This window comes from Narcine bancroftii, chromosome 8, assembly GCF_036971445.1.
Source record: "Narcine bancroftii isolate sNarBan1 chromosome 8, sNarBan1.hap1, whole genome shotgun sequence".
Lineage (NCBI taxonomy): Eukaryota > Metazoa > Chordata > Chondrichthyes > Torpediniformes > Narcinidae > Narcine > Narcine bancroftii.
This window is the reverse complement of record NC_091476.1, coordinates 90,141,887-90,165,765: the sequence shown is the minus strand read 5'-3', so window position 1 is coordinate 90,165,765 and position 23,879 is coordinate 90,141,887. Positions and strand designations below refer to the sequence as shown.

Here is a 23,879-nt window from a genome sequence, read left to right as displayed (position 1 = left end):
AGTAAACTCTCTGTCCATTCTGGCTTCCCTGTTTATGATTAATCATCACATTTTAACTTAAGTCTTTTTAACCTAAATTCTCTATATAACAACCACCCTCTCCTTCCTCACCACCCTCTCCTTCCTCACCACCCTCTCCTTCCTCACCACCCTCTCCTTCCTCACCACCCTCTCCTTCCTCACCACCCTCTCTCCTTCTTACCCCCTCCTTCCCCTTCCTCACCCTACCCCTTCCTCACCACCCCTCTCCTTCTTACCCCCCCTTCCTCACACTCCCCCTTCCTCACCACCCCTCTCCTTCTTACCCCCTCCTTCCCCACCCTCCCTCTTACCCCCTTTCCCCACCCTCCCCCTTACCCCACCCTCCCCCTTCCTCCCCACCCTCCCCCTTCCTCACCACCCTCTCCTTCCTCACCACCCTCTCTCCTTCTTACCCCCTCCTTCCCCTTCCTCACCCTACCCCTTCCTCACCACCCCTCTCCTTCTTACCCCCTCCTTCCCCTTCCTCACACTCCCCCTTCCTCACCACCCCTCTCCTTCTTACCCCCTCCTTCCCCTTCCTCACACTCCCCCTTCCTCACCACCCCCTCTCCTTCTTACCCCCTCCTTCCCCACCCTCCCCCTTCCTCACCACCCCTCTCCCTCACGATCCCCAATCTTCCTCATCCTCTCACCACCCCATTCCTCACCACCACCCACCCTCTCGTTCTTCATCCTTTCCTCACCACCCTCACCCCCCTCCTTCCTCACCAGCTCCCTCCTTCCTCACGACCCCTTTCCTCACCACCCCTATCTCTTCTACGAACCCCCTATAGTTTCCCTGGGCTACAATGGCGTCAATGGGAAAGGACTGATCATGGACAGATTATAGACCACAGTGGGGTCCGTTGGGGACATATTTGTCTGTCACACATTTCACGTCCAAAGCTCCCGCTAACAGGCCCTTACGTCACTATCAACGTGATGACGTTTATGCACGCACTGGGGACGTAAGGCGCGAAACTCGGTTTCTGAGAGAAAGGAAGGAGAAGATCTGTGGCCGCAAGGGATGTCGAGTAGGTGAGGGAGGCGCTGGGAGGAGAGGGAAGGGAAGGGAAGAGGTATGTGGGGAGGGAAGAAAAAGGGGTGTGGGGAGGGAGGGGATGTGCATAGAGAGGGGAGGGGGTGTGGAGAGGGGAGGGGGGGTGTGGAGAGGGGAGGGGGGGTGTGGAGAGGGGAGGGGGGGTGTGGAGAGGGGAGGGGGGGTGTGGAGAGGGGAGGGGGGTGTGGAGAGGGGAGGGGGGTGTGGAGAGGGGAGGGGGGGTGTGGAGAGGGGAGGGGGGGTGTGGAGAGGGGAGGGGGGGTGTGGGGAGGGGAGGGGGGTGTGGGGAGGGGAGGGGGGTGTGGGGAGGGGAGGGGGGGTGTGGGGAGGTGAGGGGGGGTGTGGGGAGGGGAGGGGGGGGGTGTGGAGAGGGGAAGGGGGGGTGTGGAGAGGGGAGGGGGGGGTGTGGAGAGGGGAGGGGGGGGTGTGGAGAGGGGAGGGGGGGGTGTGGAGAGGGGAGGGGGGGGTGTGGAGAGGGGAGGGGGGGGTGTGGAGAGGGGAGGGGAGGGTGTGGAGAGGGGAGTGTGGAGAGGGGAGGGGGGGGTGTGGAGAGGGGAGGGGAGGGGGGGTGTGGAGAGGGGAGGGGGGGTGTGGAGAGGGGAGGGGGTGTGTGGAGAGGGGAGGGGGTGTGTGGAGAGGGGAGGGGTGTGTGGAGAGGGGAGGGGTTGTGTGGGGCGGGGAGGGGGGGCGGGGAGGGGGGGCGGGGAGGAGGGGCGGGGAGGAGGGGCGGGGAGGGGGTGCGGGGAGGGGCGGGGAGGGGGTGCGGGGAGGAGGGGCGGGGAGGGGCGGGGAGGGGCGGGGAGGGGGGGTGTGGAGAGGGGCGGGGAGGGGGTGTGTGGAGAGGGGCGGGGAGGGGGTGTGTGGAGAGGGGCGGGGAGGGGGTGTGGGGAGGGGCGGGGAGGGGGTGTGGGGAGGGGAGGGGGTGTGGGGAGGGGCGGGGAGGGGGTGTGGGGAGGGGCGGGGAGGGGGTGTGGGGAGGGGCGGGGGTGTGGGGAGGGGCGGGGGTGTGGGGAGGGGCGGGGGTGTGGGGAGGGGCGGGGGTGTGGGGAGGGGCGGGGGTGTGGGGAGGGACGGGGGTGTGGGGAGGGGCGGGGGTGTGGGGAGGGGCGGGGGTGTGGGGAGGGGCGGGGGTGTGGGGAGGGGCGGGGGTGTGGGGAGGGGCGGGGGTGTGGGGAGGGGCGGGGGTGTGGGGAGGGGCGGGGGTGTGGGGAGGGGCGGGGGTGTGGGGAGGGGCGGGGGTGTGGGGAGGGGCGGGGAGGGGGGGTGGGGAGGGGCGGGGAGGGGGGCGGGGAGGGGGTGTGGGGAGGGGCGGGGAGGGGGTGTGGGGAGGGGCGGGGAGGGGGTGTGGGGAGGGGCGGGGAGGGGGTGTGGGGAGGGGCGGGGAGGGGGTGTGGGGAGGGGCGGGGAGGGGGTGTGGGGAGGGGCGGGGAGGGGGTGTGGGGAGGGGCGGGGAGGGGGTGTGGGGAGGGGAGGGGGGGGTGTGGAGGGGGGGGTGTGGGGAGGGGAGTGGGGAGGGGAGTGGGGAGGGGAGGGGGTGCGGGGAGGGGAGGTGGGTGTGGGGAGGGGAGGGGGTGCGGGGAGGGGAGGGGGTGCGGGGAGGGGGGGGAGGGGGTGCGGGGAGGGGGGGGAGGGGGGGAGGGGGGGCGGGGCGGGGGGGGCGGGGCGGGGGGGGGGCGGGGGGGGTGGGGAGGGAGGGGGTGCGGGGCGGGGGGGTGCGGGGCGGGGGGGGTGCGGGGCGGGGGGGGTGCGGGGCGGGGGGGGTGCGGGGCGGGGGGGGTGCGGGGCGGGGGGGGTGCGGGGCGGGGGGGGGTGCGGGGGTGTGGCGAGGTGCGGGGGGGGTGTGGCGAGGGGAGTGTGGGGTAAGTGATGTGTGCTCTAAGAAGTGGAGGGAGAATTGGGTAAGTAGGTGACGGGGTTTGGTGGTGAAGGGATCTATCGGGTAAGAAGGGGCTATGTAGCAAGGAGGGTGGGTTAGCTTTAGGATGGGGTGGGGTGATGTTGGGGAGTGTATTGAGAATGGGAAGGGGTATGACGAGGGAGGGGACAATAGCGAGGATGCCGATTGTAGCGACGGGAGTTCAGCAAGGAGGGGAGAGAGGAGTCTGGGGAGGGGGAGTGGAGCTAGGTAGGGGAGGGAGATTGTGGTGAAGAGTGGCAATGAGGGAGTGTAGTGAAGAGGGTGTATTAGTGGGAGAGGGTGTGTAGTGAGGTGGGGAGGGGACTTGTAGTGAAGGAAAGGGTGTGTGGTGTGAGGGGGAGGGTTTATATCACGAGGAGGGGATATCGCAAGGAGGGGATATCGCAAGGAGGGGATATCGCAAGGAGGGGATATCGCAAGGAGGGGATATCGCAAGGAGGGGATATCGCAAGGAGGGGATATCGCAAGGAGGGGATATCGCAAGGAGGGGATATCGCAAGGAGGGGATATCGCAAGGAGGGGATATCGCAAGGAGGGGATATCGCAAGGAGGGGATATCGCAAGGAGGGGATATCGCAAGGAGGGGATATCGCAAGGAGGGGATATCGCAAGGAGGGGATATCGCAAGGAGGGGATATCGCAAGGAGGGGATATCGCAAGGAGGGGATATCGCAAGGAGGGGATATCGCAAGGAGGGGATATCGCAAGGAGGGGATATCGCAAGGAGGGGATATCGCAAGGAGGGGATATCGCAAGGAGGGGATATCGCAAGGAGGGGATATCGCAAGGAGGGGATATCGCAAGGAGGGGATATCGCAAGGAGGGGATATCGCAAGGAGGGGATATCGCAAGGAGGGGATATCGCAAGGAGGGGATATCGCAAGGAGGGGATATCGCAAGGAGGGGATATCGCAAGGAGGGGATATCGCAAGGAGGGGATATCGCAAGGAGGGGATATCGCAAGGAGGGGATATCGCAAGGAGGGGATATCGCAAGGAGGGGATATCGCAAGGAGGGGATATCGCAAGGAGGGGATATCGCAAGGAGGGGATATCGCAAGGAGGGGATATCGCAAGGAGGGGATATCGCAAGGAGGGGATATCGCAAGGAGGGGATATCGCAAGGAGGGGATATCGCAAGGAGGGGATATCGCAAGGAGGGGATATCGCAAGGAGGGGATATCGCAAGGAGGGGATATCGCAAGGAGGGGATATCGCAAGGAGGGGATATCGCAAGGAGGGGATATCGCAAGGAGGGGATATCGCAAGGAGGGGATATCGCAAGGAGGGGATATCGCAAGGAGGGGATATCGCAAGGAGGGGATATCGCAAGGAGGGGATATCGCAAGGAGGGGATATCGCAAGGAGGGGATATCGCAAGGAGGGGATATCGCAAGGAGGGGATATCGCAAGGAGGGGATATCGCAAGGAGGGGATATCGCAAGGAGGGGATATCGCAAGGAGGGGATATCGCAAGGAGGGGATATCGCAAGGAGGGGATATCGCAAGGAGGGGATATCGCAAGGAGGGGATATCGCAAGGAGGGGATATCGCAAGGAGGGGATATCGCAAGGAGGGGATATCGCAAGGAGGGGATATCGCAAGGAGGGGATATCGCAAGGAGGGGATATCGCAAGGAGGGGATATCGCAAGGAGGGGATATCGCAAGGAGGGGATATCGCAAGGAGGGGATATCGCAAGGAGGGGATATCGCAAGGAGGGGATATCGCAAGGAGGGGATATCGCAAGGAGGGGATATCGCAAGGAGGGGATATCGCAAGGAGGGGATATCGCAAGGAGGGGATATCGCAAGGAGGGGATATCGCAAGGAGGGGATATCGCAAGGAGGGGATATCGCAAGGAGGGGATATCGCAAGGAGGGGATATCGCAAGGAGGGGATATCGCAAGGAGGGGATATCGCAAGGAGGGGATATCGCAAGGAGGGGATATCGCAAGGAGGGGATATCGCAAGGAGGGGATATCGCAAGGAGGGGATATCGCAAGGAGGGGATATCGCAAGGAGGGGATATCGCAAGGAGGGGATATCGCAAGGAGGGGATATCGCAAGGAGGGGATATCGCAAGGAGGGGATATCGCAAGGAGGGGATATCGCAAGGAGGGGATATCGCAAGGAGGGGATATCGCAAGGAGGGGATATCGCAAGGAGGGGATATCGCAAGGAGGGGATATCGCAAGGAGGGGATATCGCAAGGAGGGGATATCGCAAGGAGGGGATATCGCAAGGAGGGGATATCGCAAGGAGGGGATATCGCAAGGAGGGGATATCGCAAGGAGGGGATATCGCAAGGAGGGGATATCGCAAGGAGGGGATATCGCAAGGAGGGGATATCGCAAGGAGGGGATATCGCAAGGAGGGGATATCGCAAGGAGGGGATATCGCAAGGAGGGGATATCGCAAGGAGGGGATATCGCAAGGAGGGGATATCGCAAGGAGGGGATATCGCAAGGAGGGGATATCGCAAGGAGGGGATATCGCAAGGAGGGGATATCGCAAGGAGGGGATATCGCAAGGAGGGGATATCGCAAGGAGGGGATATCGCAAGGAGGGGATATCGCAAGGAGGGGATATCGCAAGGAGGGGATATCGCAAGGAGGGGATATCGCAAGGAGGGGATATCGCAAGGAGGGGATATCGCAAGGAGGGGATATCGCAAGGAGGGGATATCGCAAGGAGGGGATATCGCAAGGAGGGGATATCGCAAGGAGGGGATATCGCAAGGAGGGGAGTGGGTGTATGACAAGGTGGGGAAGGGATGCTCCGCGAGGTGTAGAGGGATGTATAGTGAGGAGGCATGGGGGTGCGTAGAGAGGGTGAGGGGGTTGTGTGGGGAGGGGGTTGTGTAGTGCGGACAAGGGGAGGGAGTTATGTAGTGAGGGAGGGTGGATAGGTGGTGAGATGTGTGGGGTGCATGGAGCAGAGTGGTGGGCGACGAGGAGTGGAGGTGGTGGGTGTGGAAGAGGATGGGATCATGGTGATGGGAGGCTGTTTAGGGAAGGGGAGCGCGTGGGGTTATGAGGTGGAGTCGGGTGGGGGGGGGGGGAAACCGACCTGAGTGTTAAGAGGGTGGGAGGAAGTAGGGTTTGTATGAGAAAGATGCTCAGGGGAATGAGGGGTGGGGGCAGATATGGTTGCTGAGGGAATATTGACAGAGGGTCTGGTTGCCCTTGGACAAAGAAGAAGGGTTATTGGGAGCAGTATGGGGTCAGTTGGGCAACCATAAAAGGGTAAGGAGGGAAATTGGAATGGGAAGCCAGCCACTTTCATTCAATGCAGCTGATAGATTTTGCTGAACCCAGTTCCATGGGACTTGTCTCTATTCCAAGTGGAGTGTTGAAAACTGGACACTCCATCTCCCATCTCTCCCGAACCAAGATTTTCCAGGTTATTTATAACTGGCTTCTAAAATACAGTGTGTGAAATTGTCTTGTTTGTGGCCTGTCTGCAAATAGTAGGTCAAATCCCAACAGGTTAAATGCCACCCAGATAGACTGTTCTCTATTTTGATCGGTTGTGGAAGTTGTCGGTAACATTACTGTCAAGAAGTTGTTGTTTATTCATGCTCAGTTTGGGTTTTGCCAGTGTCACTCAGAGTTTGAGGTGAGAGATCTGACCTTGATGACACAGCTTCTATGCAGCATTATGTGGTCCTCATGGTGCCCTAGTTTTCATTCTGTTCAGCTGCATTATCAATGACACAAGTCGCAAAATCTGGAACAAAAGAAAAATCTCCTGGAACTCTGTAGTCGAGCAGTTTCTGTGGGGACGAGGGTAGGTGGTGGTTGTGGAGGGCGAAGGAATTGTTTGTGATCAGAACCCTTCATCAGGATTATTGTGGAGATAGCCAGTGTACGGAGGACTTTGTCCTATGACATCCACCACTCACTCCCCCTCCAAGAAGGACAGGGCAGCAGATGTGTCGGAAAGCTATCCACATGTTGCATTCAGTCCCCTATTGGCCCGTGTCTCATTCCTCCCACCCTCTCCTCCTCATACTGGCTATTTCCCATCTCCACGATCAGTTTTGATTAAGGGTTTTCACCAGAAATATCTTAATTTCCTCTTCCCCACCCCTACTCGCCACTGATGCTGCTCAGCCTGCTGAACTTTGTCAGCAGATAGATTTTGGCTTCATTATCCTTTTGTATCATGTAGTTGGCAAAGAGAGTATTTGCTGATGGTTGTTTCACGTTCACTTCCATTTGCAGCTTAACAAATACAGCAATCTATGTATGCACCCAAGAAAGATTAATTAGGCATGGACTGACAACTGGCAAAATAACATTGATTCCACTCTGACCATATCCACAGGAAATTAAAAATTTTAATTTAGACATACAGGCTTTTGATTGACCTACAACCCTCATATGTTTTGAACAGTGGGAGGAAACCGGAGCCCCCAGGGAAACCCCACGCATACACTGGGAGAACGTACAAACTCCTTACAGATAGCGTAGGATTCAAACCCCGGTCAACATTCTTGAAGTTTAACAGCCCTTCTGTAACTCTTGATTTCCATCACACACTTCACCTCTGAAAAGAAAGGGGCATCAGGTGCTTGGGAAACCCATCTTCAGATTGCTCTGAAGTAGCGCATCATACTGACTTGGAAATGTATTTAAAAGGCAACTTGTATAAATCTGAAGTAAAAAAGAAAATACTCAGCAGCGAAGGAGCGTTCAGGATGGAGGCTCAGTAATGTCAGTGATCCTGCATCTGTTCTGATGAGGGGGTCATTTGTTATCGACCTGAATAAGCTCCATCTCTCCACAGAATGCTGTCTGATCTGCCAGGTATATTCACCACTTTGTGTTATAATTGGAAATGTATTATCATTCTGTCAATGCTCCTAGGTGTAAATCCTGGAAGACCCTTCCCAATACCACTATGGAGAACCTTCTGAAGGGCATTCACTACCTCCATCTTGGGGGTAATTGTGAAAGTGTAGTAAAAGTTGGCTTTGCCAGCAATCTGGATTTGGGGGTGGCGGGGGGTTGGATTTATCATTCTTGTGTACCTAATGATTTCTTCAGCTTGTGCTGATGAGTTCCTTTTTCAGCACCATTTGTAATTGTGCAGGATGATGGCAGTTCCGTTTGTGGAAGATTGGGACCTGGTGCAGACTTTGGGTGAAGGAGCATATGGCGAGTAAGTCCTGAACTTGGCTAAAGTGAACTGAGAAAATAGTTATTAAAAATTATTTGGTAGATCTGTAACAGCAATAATTTAAGGAGATATTTTGTAAATTTCATCAAAAATATATTCCACTGAGAGAGTCTTTATGCAAACTCTCCATGGCAAACCCAAGGAAGTTATAATGCTTTTTAATAATTCAGACAAACAGCACGGTAACAGGCCATTTCGGCCCATGAGACTGTGCCGCCCAATTATACCCAATTAACCTACACCCCCGGTATGTTTTGAATGGTGAGAGGAAACGGGAGACTGAGGAGGAAATACAGGGAGAATGTACCAACTTCTTACAGACAGTAAGGAGTCCCGATTGTTGGCGTTGTAATGGCATTGCACTAACTGCTATGCCAATTCTGCTGCTCTCGTTACGTCACCCATACCTCACTATGAATTTGAAAGTAATGGCATAAATTATAATGAGGATTAATCATAGGCTTAAGAATTGGAAAATTTTTATGAAGTACAAAGGATACCTGAAAAATTAAAAAGAAAGAGAACATTGGCAATTTGTGTAAAGAGTTAAGCAGCATGGAAAATTTACAAGGGCTTTTACAGACATAAAAAGCAAGAAGATAGCAAAATGAATGGAAGTTCAAGATAATGAGGCTAGGAAATTAATCAAATAGTAGATTTGAAATTATCATTTTGGATTGCTCTTTATTGTAGAAAAGCAAACAAAAAACTAATATTAATAAATAACAATTGTCAATAGAGTGAGAGAAGATAAAACATTCATTAGAGAAAGAAAACTAGGCAAATTTGTGGAATTAAAAGTTGGCAAGTTCCTGGGCGAGATCATGTGGATTGTAGGATTGTAATAGAAGTGGGTGCAGGGATGGTGAATGCATTCTTTGTTATCTATCAACGGACCAAGTATAATCAAATTTGTTAATATAAAGCCAGTTTGGTGAGCAATTTGGGGAGTACACAAGAGTATGTAAATGGGAATAGAAAGGTGTGAGTAAGCAAGAATGTGGCAGGTGGAGTAAATAATGTGGGAAAATGGGAAGTTGCCCTACACTGAAAGGAAGAATGAAAAAGCCAATTGTTATCAATATTTCAATAGTGTGATTAGTGTTGCAGTGCAAGTGTATCTGGGAGCCTTTCTCCATCTATTGCACAGGCTTGCCATACAGGTACAACAATTAAGTATGAAGGCTGTGGAATGTTGGCCTTTATGGTAATGGAGAACAAGTGAAAGGATGTTATGTTATAAGAGCACCGGGAGAACAGGATAGAGTCGAGATCTACGTTTAAGAAATTTACTTGTATTGGAGGCAGTGCAGAGCAGGTACATGAAATTGGATTTAGGTTATACTCATTGGAGTATAGAAGAATGAGAGGTGATTTCACTGATATAAAAATGAGGGTGATGACACGGTGGATACTGAGATGTTTCCCAAGTGAAGGCATCTTGAACACAGGACATGGTTTCAGTTTCCCATGTATTAGGGAAATGAGGATTTTTTTTTCTGATAGTGACACTTTGGAATTCTCTACTTCAGAGATCTGTTGATGCACAGCCGTGGAATATGTTGGCAGGCATGAGGGCAACATGGAAGACAGTGGGTACAGGGAAAGAATGGGAAAATAGTATTGAGGCCATGTAGTGCGTGTCGAAAGAACCAAAGACTTGTTGATCCAAACCAAGGCTTTTATTAACTAAAAGACTGGAGCATATCACAAGCAAGTCGACCAGTCCAGAATGACCTGGTCTGGCTCAGAGCAATCCTTTAAGACCTGCCAGTAGGTGTGGCTACACTCTCAGCCACTCTACACTACCATCTTTACATATGTACATGTACACATTGGTGATAGAATCTGTACTATCACAGGCCAGAATTAGATTATGGGAAAGAAGAGCCAGTTAGTTCATCCTCCTTCTTCTGATGAACTTCAGTTGATAAAGCATTCCAAAGTCTTGCATTGTATATAACTACTTTGTATTTAAACATAGGGTACAATTGGCAGTAAATCGGCGAACAGAGGAAGCAGTGGCAGTGAAGAAAGTGGACACCACACGTGCTCGCGACTGTCCTGACAATATCAAGAAGGAAATCTGCATCAATAAGATGTTGAATCACGCAAATATTGTCCGTTTTTATGGACACCGACGGGAGGCGCATATCCAATACCTGTTTTTGGAGTATTGCTGTGGAGGAGAGCTCTTTGATAGAATAGGTAGGATATGTGGATAAATGGGTTGTTTAGATGTAGAAGTGAGGGGCAGGAGATTGAAGGTGATAACATCACATTCAGTGCATGGATGGCAAATTTTATAATTTCTGTTATACCACTTGTACAAACTTAACTGCATGGGTTTATTTGCTAAACCCTTCCTTTAGTAGGGCACAGAATTGAAATGGTTGGCCATTTCACTGGTTGGTCTGTGTCTCACCTCCGCACTGGTGTATCTGTCCATGGCCTTATGAACTGTCAACCAAGACCACCCGTAATTTGGAGGAGCAACATCTCTGGGCACTCTCCAACTGAATGGCATTAACATTGACTTCTCAGGTTTCTGGTAGCCTATTCCCCATTCTCCCTCTCTTCTTACCTCCAGCTCTCCACCCACTTCCCTCTCGATTCCCAGAGCCACCCCCCTCCATTTTTTGCTAATATTCCCTCCCTTCCTTATCCACATATTACCTCCTGCCTGTGGGACTGTGCTCCTCCCTTTGCCCCTGCCCCCGCCCACCCCCCACAATTTTGTTTGGGGGGGGCCTACCTACATTTTGCTCAAAGCTTGATGAAGGGCTTGAAGCCTGAAACATTGGTTATGTATCTTTATCTTTGCTATATAAAGTACACTTTTTGACCTGCTTAGCATCTCCAGCATTGTATTTTTACTGTTGACTGAAACAAGGCCTGGGATCTGGGAAGTAGTCAGTGATGATAAACAACATAATTTCAGATGTATTTAATGGTTTGCTAACTGATACTGTATTAAGACTTCAAATAATTTGATCTGAATTTACATAGAGCCTGATGTGGGGATGTCTGAAGTGGATGCTCACAGATTTTTCCAGCAGCTGATAGCAGGAGTGGTATGTATTGCTCATTGTTTAAACTGGTGTGTGGAATCTGCAGAGATGTGCTGCAGGGGGTTTCTGTTTAATACAGAATCACACAGTAGAATCATAGTGGTATTTATTTTCCTGTGTACATTCTTAGAGTTTATTTCTCACAAAATTGAATTTGCACCACCACGAACATTATTGGAGTTTAACAATGAGATCCAATAAAATGAATTCTGGAAATCTAGTTTGCACCCAGATCAAATCAAGAAAAGATTCCATAAACGAGGAGTCCAGCAATTGTATCTGACTTGGAAGACTCGTTAATTTTGTCATAAACTTGTTCTATTTGCATTGTTTGCATCTTGTGGACTTGGAGGTTTACAAAAAGATAAAATTCAAAATATCTGATTTGTCTTTGTCTCACTTCCAGGAATATCTTCATAGTATTGGGATTACACACAGGGATATCAAGCCAGAGAACCTGTTACTTGATGAACGAGGTAAAAGAAAGTAAATCTTTTCACTTTTATTGTGGAAGAGAGCAGAAATTTCCCATTTCATTAAGTCTCTTCATAACATTTGGATTGTGATTATGACAAGTATTCATACCAGTTAACAATGAGGAAAATTTGATACACAGAAGAGCTGTTGTGCATAAATGGTCCATTTGTATCTTCATCCTCTTTCCTCTATGTACAGTGGTAAAAGGATAAAACATTCTGGCAGGCTGTGATGTTAACATCACAAGGCATTGAGGGCAATCATCATCAAGGCTAAATAGTTTTAGGACATTCCTTAGCCCATAGAATGAGGGAGGAAGCCACTCATCAAACTAGAACTTTCCCCCAGATGTCAGCCTGAGCTAGAGCTTTGGTCTCACAGCAACTTCTGAATCAAGGTGAGAATTACTTACTATACACTTTGTGTCTGTGTCAAGAGAAGGTGATAGTGGGTCAAGCTGAATTTTTGACTTTCCATTCCCTTGTACAACTTGTCTTGACTTTATTTAATAATGTTTTGACCAAGGCAAAGCTGGTAATTGAACAAACTTATTTAGTTTGGTATCATGCAGTCCAGGATATTTTATTGCTCCATCTTTAGTCTACAGTAAGAGCCTTTGGCCTAGGTTCATCTCTCCTTATTATTTAATGATGTCTGGTAATTTGGAAATTGCTCATGTCTATATTAGATAAGTAAAGGTTTGGAGTTTCACCACAGTTGGCTATCTTTGCAATGGTTTTGTATGTCAGAAGGAGAGAATGAAATGGGTGGCCTGGGATCAAAGCAAAACAGCTTTGTTATTTCATGTCAATATTTCTGGTTCATTGTTGGTGCTTTGCATATCTGTAATGAGTAAGGATTTCATAATTTGACCAAACAAAATATTGTGATTTCAGATTTCTTATTAACCAGTATGACACAAATATGAAGTATGGGAGTAGCATTAAGGGCCAATGTGTTGCATGTATTTTACAGGTTGTTGGAACCAGGAGGAGAGGGGAAAGTCTGCTTCATGAGTAGCAGACTAAAGAATAAAACTCCACTGATCGTTCATTCGTGCATATTTTCTGAGGATTAGATGCCCGGCGACTGACACAAGATAGCAATGTATTTAGTTCACAGTCTTTCTGCCTGCTTGTGGTAATTAATGATGCATGTTGAGATGACATCAAATATTTTCATTAGTTTGACAGGATTTCAGACTCGAGGGGAAGCGAATCAGGCTATAAAGGTTTACTAGAATTTATTTTTAAAGGTTTCATGCAAATGGAAGGTCAGCCCATAAATGGTAGCACATGTGCTCATGGCCAATTGTCCATCTCTATCAGGCTACAGGCAAAGTGGAAGGTGTCTGGAGTCAGCTCAGTGCAACAGTATTGTTGGAGAAAGAGGAGCAACAGGTAGACAATAAGGCAGATGCAACAAATAATGGATTTCACTGAATAATAATCAAACATGTTGCTGTTTTCATCCAATGAATTTAATAACTGTTGAATTGATGGTACTTTTCAGAAAATGTTATTGTTTCAAGGGTTTACTGAGGCACTCCCACCCCATTTATTCTATACCTATAGTGGAGAGAGACTTGTGAAACTGCCATTGTTACTGCCATGTTAATACTTGAAATTGTCCAGATAACATCAGGCCACAATCCCATTGTGTTTTTTTTTGTTCTCCAGATAACCTGAAGCTCTCTGATTTTGGCTTGGCAACAGTTTATAGACACAATGGCAGAGAGAGATTATTAAATAAAATGTGTGGAACTCTACCATACGTTGCCCCGGAACTGCTGAAGAGGAAGGAGTTCCATGCAGAACCTGTGGATGTCTGGTCCTGTGGAATTGTTCTTGTTGCTATGCTCGCTGGAGGTTGGTTCATTTTTAAGCATTAAAATTTATGGAGTGATCTATCTAAATTGTGCATCTTATCATACCAAATTGACATTTTCCTCCTTGCTCCTTTTTCATCCTATGAGTTTGTCTGTTCCCTTCTTATTTCACCCTTGCTCTATTTCCCACTATCTTAATCAACTTGCACATAATCTACATTATTTTCTAGCAATATTATTCTTTAGTGTGCATACAAGATAAAGAAAAGTGCATAATTGATAGAGATGTTTAAGCTGGTGATGAGCTAATTAAACTTCTCTATCTGGAATTGAGTAAGTGTATTGCTCTTGGATGTGAATGGATTTTCAAAGCAACGTTTCCAGATCCAATTCTAATTTAAATCTGGAATTATTGTTCTTTGGAGCAACTGTAATGACAGTTGTTTGCCACCAGAGGTTGTTAGAATTACAATGGTAGCATCAAACAAAATATAGATTTAGACTTTGGTGCTATTTGTTTTAATAGCCTTACACACTTTTAAATCACTTTTTAAAAAAAATTACGGTATTGAAATTAAATTCTCTCAGACATTTGTTTTAATAGCCTTACACACTTTTAAATCACTTTTTAAAAAAAATTACGGTATTGAAATTAAATTCTCTCAGACACAGAATCCTGGAGAGTGGGAAGGGAGTGCTTTTTGCAAAAAAGTTCCCAATCTTCAATCTGCCAATTGTTTTCATAGCATTGTCTTTCAATTTCATACCATCCTTAACTTGTTCAGCCACAGCTATTCCATCCTTCTTGTGGAATACAGTAGTTCTTTCTTTATATTTGACTTTTCTGAGATTCATGAAATACCTTCTTCACAAATATTTCTGGCCCATTTCAGCCATCTCTGTCTGCCATTATGCCATTGTAATTGTAATTGGTGTATCACTAGTTTTGGGCTTAAGTTTCTCAACCACAAATTGATTTCAAATCCTACTGTGCTCTGATTACACTTTCCCAGATGTATTCTTTCATAAGAAATTGATAAATCCTATCACATCTAAAGAAAGCTGTACTGGGGCGGCACGGTTGGCATATAGCGGTTAGCACAATGTCTTTACCACACTAGCAATTCGGTCCGGGGTTCGAGTCCCCTACTGTCTGTAAGGAGTTTGTACATTCTCCCCTTGACTGTGTGGATTTTCCCAAGGGACTCCGTCTGGTTTCCTCCCACCCTTCAAAACGTACCAGGGGTGCAAGTTAATTTGGTGTAAATTGGGCAGCAGGGACTCGTGGGCTGAAATGGCCTGTTACTGGGCTGATTGTCTAAATTTAAAATTTTAAAACTATTTGTTTCATTACCAGCTCCTTTCATTGAACCATAGAGCACTGCTGCACAGAAAACAGGCCATTTGGCCATTCTGTTCTGTGCTGAAACATCATTCCCCTAGTCCCACTGACCACACATTCCTTTCTAGACCTCTCCCATCCATGTGTCTATCTAATTTATTCTTAAAACTTAAGATTGAGCCCACATTTACCACATCAGATAGCAGCTTGTTCCACACTCCATCACTCTCTGTGAAGAATTTTTCCCTAATGTTTCCCCTAAACCTTTCCCATTGTACTTATCTCTCACAATGTAAGTGGAAAGAGCCTACTCACATTTACTCTATCTCTCTTCTTCTCTTTGGCTTGGCTTCGCGGACGAAGATTTATGGAGGGGGTAAAAAGTCCACGTCAGCTGCAGGCTCGTTTGTGGCTGACAAGTCCGATGCGGGACAGGCAGACACGATTGCAGCGGTTGCAAGGGAAAATTGGTTGGTTGGGGTTGGGTGTTGGGTTTTTCCTCCTTTGCCTTTTGTCAGTGAGGTGAGCTCTGCGGTCTTCTTCAAAGGACGTTGCTGCCCGCCAAACTGTGAGGCGCCAAGATGCACGGTTTGAGGCGTTATCAGCCCACTGGCGGTGGTCAATGTGGCAGGCACCAAGGGATTTCTTTAGGCAGTCCTTGTACCTTTTCTTTGGTGCACCTCTGTCACGGTGGCCAGTGGAGAGCTCGCCATATAACACGATCTTGGGAAGGCGATGGTCCTCCATTCTGGAGACATGACCCATCCAGCGCAGCCCACCTACGGCTCCTAGAACGCTTCCACCAGCGTTGTCTCCGCTCCATCCTCAACATCCATTGGAGCGCTTACACCCCTAACGTCGAAGTACTCGAGATGGCAGAGGTCGACAGCATCGAGTCCACGCTACTCTATCTATACCTCTCATAATTTGTAAACCTCTATCAAATCTCTCTTCATTTTCTACACCCCAAGAAATAGTCCTAACTTGTTTAATCTTTCCCTTGTAACTCAGTTCCCGAAGTTTGGGCAACATCCGAGTAAATCTTCTCTGCACTCTTTCAATCCTACTGATATCCTTCCTGTAATTTGGTGACTAGTTATGCACACAATACTCCAAATTTGACTCACCAATGTCTTATACAACTTCACCATAACATCCCAACTCCTATACTTAATACTTTGTTTTATATATAAATATAATTGTTTTATATATAAATATAAATTAGTTCTATTTTATCTATCTTTGGGGAACAATGTTTTACAGGTACTGATGCAGATTAATTTGGGTGTTTTGATAAACCATACAACAAATCCCAATCCATCTCTGTTCCTGTAATAGCAGAATGCTGTCAGCATACAGAATGGAGATTGAAAACTTGGCTGAATGGTGCGCCAACAGAAACCTTGTATTCACTGTCACCAAAACTAAGGACCTGATTGTTGACTTCAGGAAAGAAAAGCCAGAGATATACAATCCAGTGATCAGAGGGAAATCAGAGGTGGAGAGGGTGAGCAAATTTAGGTTCATGGGAGTCACTGTCTTGGAAGATCTTTCCTGGACCCAACACACCAATGGCATCATGAAGAAAGCATGTCAGCGCCTCTAGACAAGGTTGCAGAGGTTTAGAATGACACCAGAAACACACAAAGTTTCTGCAGAGGTGTGGTGACTGGCTGCATCACGGTCTGGTATGGGGATACCAATACCCCTGAGCATAAAGCCCTCCAAAAGGTAGTGGACACAGCCCAGGACATCACAGGCAAAACTACATCTATCGGGAAAACCGCCATCGGAGGGCAGCAGCAATCATCAAAAACCCGCCCCACCCAGTACATGCTCTGTTCTTGCTGCTGCCATCAGGAAAGAGGTATCGATGCCTTCGGACTCGTACCACCAGGTTCAGGAACTGCTGCTCCCCCTCCACCTCAGACTTCTCAATGACAAACTCAATCAGAGACTCATTTAAGGACTCTTACTTGAGCACTTTATTGATTTTATTTTGTCCTCTCTGCATTGTACAGTCAGTTTGTTTACTTTTGGTATCTGTTTACCGTTATTTGTTTACGTGTTTATGCTGTTTACAATTAGTGGTAATTCTGCCATGCCCATAGGAAAAGGGAACCTCAGGGTTGTATGTGATGTCATGTATGTACTCTGCTAGTAAATCTGAAATTAAAACTGAATTGTATAACTGGCTTCTTTGAAAGCCTTTTTTCCTGTGGTTTTCAGTTTGATAGCTGAAGATTAAAGTTTCCAAATGTAATTTTTTTTAACTTCTAAATTATGGTTCTGCTATGGTTAGATGGGGAGACCACTCTAAATGCAAGATCATATCTCTTGGACAGAAAATATTAGCCCACAGGTCTTTACCATTCATAATTTTGTCTTGCAGAGTTACCCTGGGACCAGCCTGCTGAGAGTTGCCTAGAGTACTGTGATTGGAATGAAAAGAAACTATACTTGACGCCATGGAAAAAGATTGGACCTCTCCCACTGAGTAAGGAAATGATTTTGAATCTGCCTTTGGCAAGTCCAACGTTAAGATTAGTTGTTGGGAGATGGTAGTGAGAGATTTGGTGCTTTATTAGATGTTGGCTATGGTAGTGGTTGTACTCCTGGCTCTATGTCAATAGACTTCTACATCAGCACAGAATTGCTTTTTATGGACCGGGTGCTGGTCAGTGGGACTAGGAGGGTGGGGATTTGTTACAGCATGGACTAGTGCCGAACTGGCCTGTTCTGTAGCCCTGATTTGATGCTTCACTGTCAGTGATACTGTCAAGACTTTTTTGTGTGTTAACTGCATGGTGTACCTTAGTCACCTGTACTTGTTCCTGTTTATCTATAATTTGTTTGTTTTATCTTGGTCATTTCTTCATGGATTATGGCCATAGTAATCTGATTTATGGTATATTTTTAATTGAAGTGCAGTGTGTTTTGGCCCCTTCAGAATTGTGGTTAACAGAGACTGTAAAATAGCTAGAACCAGATAACTGATCAATACAGAGTACATGAAACAATATCAGGAATGAAACCAGAAAACAACTCAGCAGTTCGTATAGTATCAGTTCAGGCCCAGGATCCTTCCATCTTCTTTCATATCCCAGATGTGAAACATCACCAGTTTCTTCTTCACTGTTTGACCTGAGGTTTTTTCCAATATTTTCTGTTTTTATTTCAGATTTAAAAGCACCTGCAGTTTACTTCATTTTCATTTATGATGGAACAATATCAGGCTTTGTCCAGCAACATACTTGTGAATAAATTGCTTCATGTAAAGGCTGACAAGGCTGTTGAATGAGAGGCCCAGATTAACTTTGTCTTGATAGCATTTCCCCTTCAAGTTGGATGCAATTTATTGGGTAGGTTTTTTTGTGCACGGATGGGCTCTGATGCCCAAAATTCTTGACCAGGTGATTTGTGAGCAAGGAAGTTCAGAGGTAATGGGTATCATAGTTGCGTGAACCCTGCCCTCACCTGGTGCACGATTATCTCAGAATTTTCAATGACAGTAGAGTGTACCTGCTTTTATTTTCCTCGATCATTAGATCCAGCAAGCCTAATGATTCTGAGGTAATTTTGTTTATTATAATTTGACAGTATACAGTATATACAACCTGACACAACAGCATTACTCTGGACCACGGTGCGTTATGCATGCACAGTACATGATCTCACACAGTATATATAAAGGTGTAGCAGCTGCTAACAGCAGCATTACTGAAATGAAGTACGTCCACACAACATGAGGGTGAACCAGTAAATGACTTTATTTGAATCTCTCATGTTGCTTTTAGGGGATGACCCACTTCCTGTCTGGGGCACGCTGGTGACATCAGCGTGTTATGGAGTCATTGCCTGCCCAGCGACGTGCAACCAGGAAGTGGCGACATCTCCCAGTCAATGTGTGTTGCCAAACTCTGGCTTCTTCTGAGAAGGGAAGGGGGGCCCATGCCATCTTGTACCAACTGACTGGGGAGGCGATTCGGCCTGTTTAACTGTGCAGTTGCTTGGCCCACTACAAAGGTATAATTTAATATAAATATATTTAAGTATTTGTGATGCAGAATGAGATTAGTCCATGTAACTAAGATCAAACGGTTATTTTGAGTTGTGTAATTTAGCCATTTGAATTATTGCAATGCACTTTTTTAAAAAAAAAAGCAATTTCTGAATGGATGATTTCCAAAATACATTATGGTCTCTGTATAGCTTTGAACTCCAATTTTAATAGACTAAAACACAAATTGAACGTTACTGTGAGATAAATGTTGTTGATCTGTCTGGAGATATTGTGGAAATTTCCTTGCTCTTAGCATGTTACCAAAGGATATTTTTACCTTATCATTTCATTAATAAGATGTCGTTTCTGATGACATAGCACTCTCTTAGTCATCAACTGGAAAGATGGGCTTGATTTTTTTTTGGCCAAATAATCAGAAGTTGTGGCAGTTTTACTAAAATTTTAACTAAAATAAAAATGGGACTAATACAAAGCAAAACTTTCAATTTTAGTCAGCCTTTTTGGCAGTCTTAGATTTTCTATTGATAGAAGCTTTCCTTTCAACTTGCTGGGCTTCATTCTAGATAGCTGTCATTCTCCAATATCCATCAAATTTTAATTATTGTGGTTCAAGTGAAGTGAATGTCATATCCATTATTTGTGAAAGGGTTATTATGATAGATATCCTTCTGGTAGAAGCTATTTTAAGAATTTTTCCTAGCTCTTCTATTCCACCTGCTCCAATGAGATGGTAATTTCAGCATTGACCTTCCAAAATCCATTTAGATTCTAAAACAGTTGAAAGTCTGAAATTACCAGTTTAGGAAAGGAAATGATGACAAAGCCTGATGTCAGTGGTGGGCAAAATCCATAAAGATAAAAGATTCTTTGGGAAAAATCAGCCTTTTTATTAAAGGCTTGAGTCAGCATGGCTCTGGACTATAGGGCGGGTGTGTGGCCGGTGCCAGGCTCTGGACTATGGGGCGGGTGTGTGGCCGGTGCCAGGCTCTGGACTATGGGGCGGGTGTGTGGCCGGTGCCAGGCTCTGGACTATGGGGTGGGTGTGTGGCCGGTGCCAGGCTATGGGGCGGGTGTGTGGCCGGGGCCAGGCATGGGAAGATGTGTGGCCAGTACCAGGGTCCGGAGTATGGGGTAGGTGTGTGGCTAGAGCAGGAATCAAGAATACTAGAAAATTGGAACCTGGATGGGCTTACCTGATAAGTGAAACGGAAATTTGAAAATGATCATTTATCAACTAAGTGTTTGACTGCTGTTTGCATATATCTGCAGTCTTCTGAAAAACTGTGCCTTATTACTTGTGAATAATGAACTCTAGGAATACAGTATAAAGATGTTAAGGGTGATGGAACTAAGTAAGGTAAATGTTGACATTTGTGTTAACTAAATGTCAGGATACTCTTGATGGGTCATAAAGAGATAAAACAGGCCCTCTAACCCACTGAGTCCATGCCATTTGTCAACTGCTTGTATTAATACTAATTTTATTCTTTCCATATTCTCTCCACTCAGATTCTACAGCTTATCTACTCACTCACGACTGTTTACGGAGAACAATTAATATACCAACCCACATGTCATTGGGATGTGGAATTAAACCCAAGAACCCCAGGGAAAGTTGTAGGAGAATCCTAGATAAGCTGGACCTGTGGCCAGGATTGAACTCTAGTTCCTGGAGTTGTGAGGCAAGCAGCTCTATTTGCTGCAGCACTTTGCCACACTTTCAGGTTTTTGGTTTTCTTTGCCTTTTGTTGCAGCTGATACAACTGGTTAATGAACTTTATGAAGGAATATGCCACGGCTGTCGCTGACTTCATCAGGACTTGTGTGGATAAATGTGTGCCCCTGTACACATACCGCAAGTACCTCAACCAAAAGCCATGGATGAATCAAAGGATTCGCACCCCGCTGAAGACGTTGATGGTGTTTAAGACCAGTGATCCAGATCTCTGCAGGAAGTCTGGATACAATCTTCAGAAGGCAATCTTAGCAGGGAAGAGATAAATTCGAGGGAAGCTAGAAAGTCAGATGCTCACTAGCTATGGCAGGGTTCGCAGGCCATTACGTCCTAAAAGACGAAGCCTAACACCATAAACAGCTGTGATGATGCTCTACCCGATGAGCTGAATACCTTTTGTGATCGCCTTGAAAAGGAGAATGCAACTGTACAAGTGAAAATCCATGCAGAAGCTGGCGACCCTGTAATGTCTGTCCCTGAGGCAATTGTCAAAATATCTTTCAAGAGAGTGAACCTCGCAAGGAGTCAGGCCAACCAACTAGCCCGGGTGTTCATGGACATTTTCAATTTCTCATTGCTGCAGTTGGAGGTTCCCATTGCTTCAAAAGGGCATTAATCATCTCGGAGATGATAAGGGTCAAAAAGAGCCAAGTGAGCTGCCTCAATAACTATCGTCCAGTAGCACTCACACCTTCTGTGATGAAATGGTTTGAGAGGTTGGTCTTAGCTAGAAGATTTGGGCCCACTGCAATTTGCCAACAGCCATAATTGCTCCACAGCAGACACAGTCTCACTGGCTCTTCATTCAGCCCTGCTTCACAAAAACTGCAGCGACACACACATCAGGCTGCTTTTCATTGATTACAGCTCAGGTTTCATTGCCATCGTACCCTCAGTTCTGTGTCTCTGCAACTAGATCCTTGACTTCCTCATCGGAAGATCACAGTTAGTGCAAATCAGAAACAACGTCTCCTCCTCACTGACAATACAGGCGCACCTCAAGGATACATGCTGAGCCCACTGCTCTACTCTCTATACCCATGGCTATATGGCTCGGCACAATTCAAATGCCATCTACAAATTTGCCAATGACACCATGGTCAATGGCACACAGATGGCAATGAGGGCCTATGCAGGAGTAAGATAGATCAGCTAGTGGAGTGGTGCCACAACAACATTAGCAAAACCAAGAGTTACGGATTGGGTCACAAAATTGATAAAAAAAAATCTTAAAATGGTAGAGATTGTGGGGGCTTGGGCACACTTCACAAACAGACATTAACATTTCACAAAAGAGATCTCATTTAAAATGCAAGAGCTCTGCATAAGTCACGTCCACAGTGACTTTAGCAACTTTGAAGTATGCCTATGGAGTCTTCACAAGTAGGTGTTAATGGGTCACCATGTTTACACAGGGCCTAGGGCTCAAAAATTGAAAATCTTGTGCTGTTAAGACTTGTGCTGGAAGTTTAAGTTGCTGGTTGAAGGTTGCTATAAGGGTCATGTGGTTTTGCAAACAGAGAGGGGAAAAGATGTGTTTCTTAGTGGGAGACAGTCAGGTTTACAGCAGGAGTTGGTGTTGGAGGCAGCAAGCTTTGCACTCATTAAGACTCCATTTGAAGAAGGATTCTGAGTTCAGCCCATTCTCAGCCTCGTAATCAATTACAAGAGGAAGTGGCTGGTTAATGTGTTTGTTTTTTCTGGAATCGAGGAGGAAGAAGAAGAACTCTGGTATCCTGAAAAAAAAGGTAATCTTTTGGACAATCAAAAGAGGAGGAGGAAAGTTTCTTTGGCAAAACACAGAAGTGGCTGATTGAAGATCAGTTTGTGTGCCTCTCCAACAAACAACGAATCTCTCTCTGAAACTAACGAAGACCTTCCTTTGTGGTAACAATTTAAGTTAAAGCACCAGAGCCTGTTGAAGATCATAAATGTTAAATTCTGTGCACAGTATGAAAATAACCTGATACCAGTGAACTTGGAAAAGTGAAAAGGGAATGATTGGACGGGGAAACAGAACTTTCCTGAACACATATACATTACATACACGAGCACTTAGAAATAGAAGGGGGTTAAATTAATAGTAATAAGTTAAAAATTGATATTATTATGTTTGAAGAAGATGAAAAGCCATATTTGTTTAAGTAACTATTGTCTTGGAGAATTTCAATTGGTTCTGGTTTTTGGAGTCCTCTGGAGGAACTGATTGTGGACTTCAGGAAGGGGAAACCAGGTTAACGCAAACCAGTCCTCATTGAGGTGTCAGCAGTGGAAAGGCTAAAGAACATCAAATCTCTGAGTGTTAACATCTCTGAAGATCTATCCTGGGCCTCCATGTTGATGCAATCATAAAGAAGGCTTGCCAGTGCCTGTACTTCATTAGGAGTTTGAGGAGATCTGGTTTTGTATGTCACAAACAACTTGCAAATTTCTACGGCTGGAGAACATTCTGACTGGTTGCATCACTGTCTGGTATGGAGATGCAATGCACAAGACATGAAAAGGCGACAGAGAATTGTGAATTCAGCCAGTGCTATCATGGGCATTAGTTTTCATTCCAGCTATGAGGCAGTGTCTCAAGAAAACAGACTGGAGAATCAAGGCCCCTTACCACGTAGGCCATGCCCTCTTCTCACTGCTACCATCAGGAAGGAGGTACAGGAGCCTGAAGACGAGCACCCAGCGGTACAAAAACAGCATCTTCCCTTCTGCCATCAGAATTTGGAACGGGCAGTGAACCACAGACACTACCTCACTTCTCTTTGAATTTTAATTTTTTTAATGTAGTTTAGAGCAGTTTAGCACCTGTAATGCTGCTGTGAAACCACAAATTTTGTCACGAATGTTCATGACAAATTCTGATTCTGAATGCACGATAATTTCTAATGTTTTAAGATTATAATACACAGTGTCCTATTCAAGTGGGTTGAAGCAGGTTAGAAACCTTTACACTTCCTGTTGATTGTTTCTTTTGTGTTGAGCTTTGCACATCATGAATATTTCTGGTTTGCACAGGTCTGTTGAACAACCTTCTAATAGAAGGTCCAAAGAACAGAGCCACTATTTCCGATATTAAAAAGGACAGGTGGTTTAAAAAAGGTGAGTTACTTTGATACAACAGCCATACCAAATATCTCTTTAGTGCTTAAACAGCAAAGTAGACTCATTCTGTTTCATAAAAATGAAGTCTTTGTTGCGATAACACATGATATAATTGT

At 46.8% G+C, this 23,879-nt stretch overlaps 1 protein-coding gene across 2 annotated transcripts in view; it reads left to right on the top strand.

The window, feature by feature from the left end:
- The first annotated feature begins 963 nt into the window (after positions 1-963).
- chek1 (checkpoint kinase 1) overlaps positions 964-23,879 on the top strand; it is a 43,476-nt gene continuing 20,560 nt past the window's right edge. The window contains exons 1-8 of one of the 2 annotated variants that reach the window (XM_069894454.1): positions 964-1,059; positions 8,098-8,166; positions 10,169-10,392; positions 11,194-11,258; positions 11,662-11,731; positions 13,412-13,600; positions 17,295-17,399; positions 23,677-23,760. In XM_069894454.1, coding sequence (XP_069750555.1) covers positions 1,049-1,059; positions 8,098-8,166; positions 10,169-10,392; positions 11,194-11,258; positions 11,662-11,731; positions 13,412-13,600; positions 17,295-17,399; positions 23,677-23,760 — 817 coding nt within the window. In that variant the 5' untranslated portion in view covers positions 964-1,048. The remainder of the gene's footprint in view (positions 1,060-8,097; positions 8,167-10,168; positions 10,393-11,193; positions 11,259-11,661; positions 11,732-13,411; positions 13,601-17,294; positions 17,400-23,676; positions 23,761-23,879) is intronic. The other variant, XM_069894455.1, reaches the window with a different exon arrangement.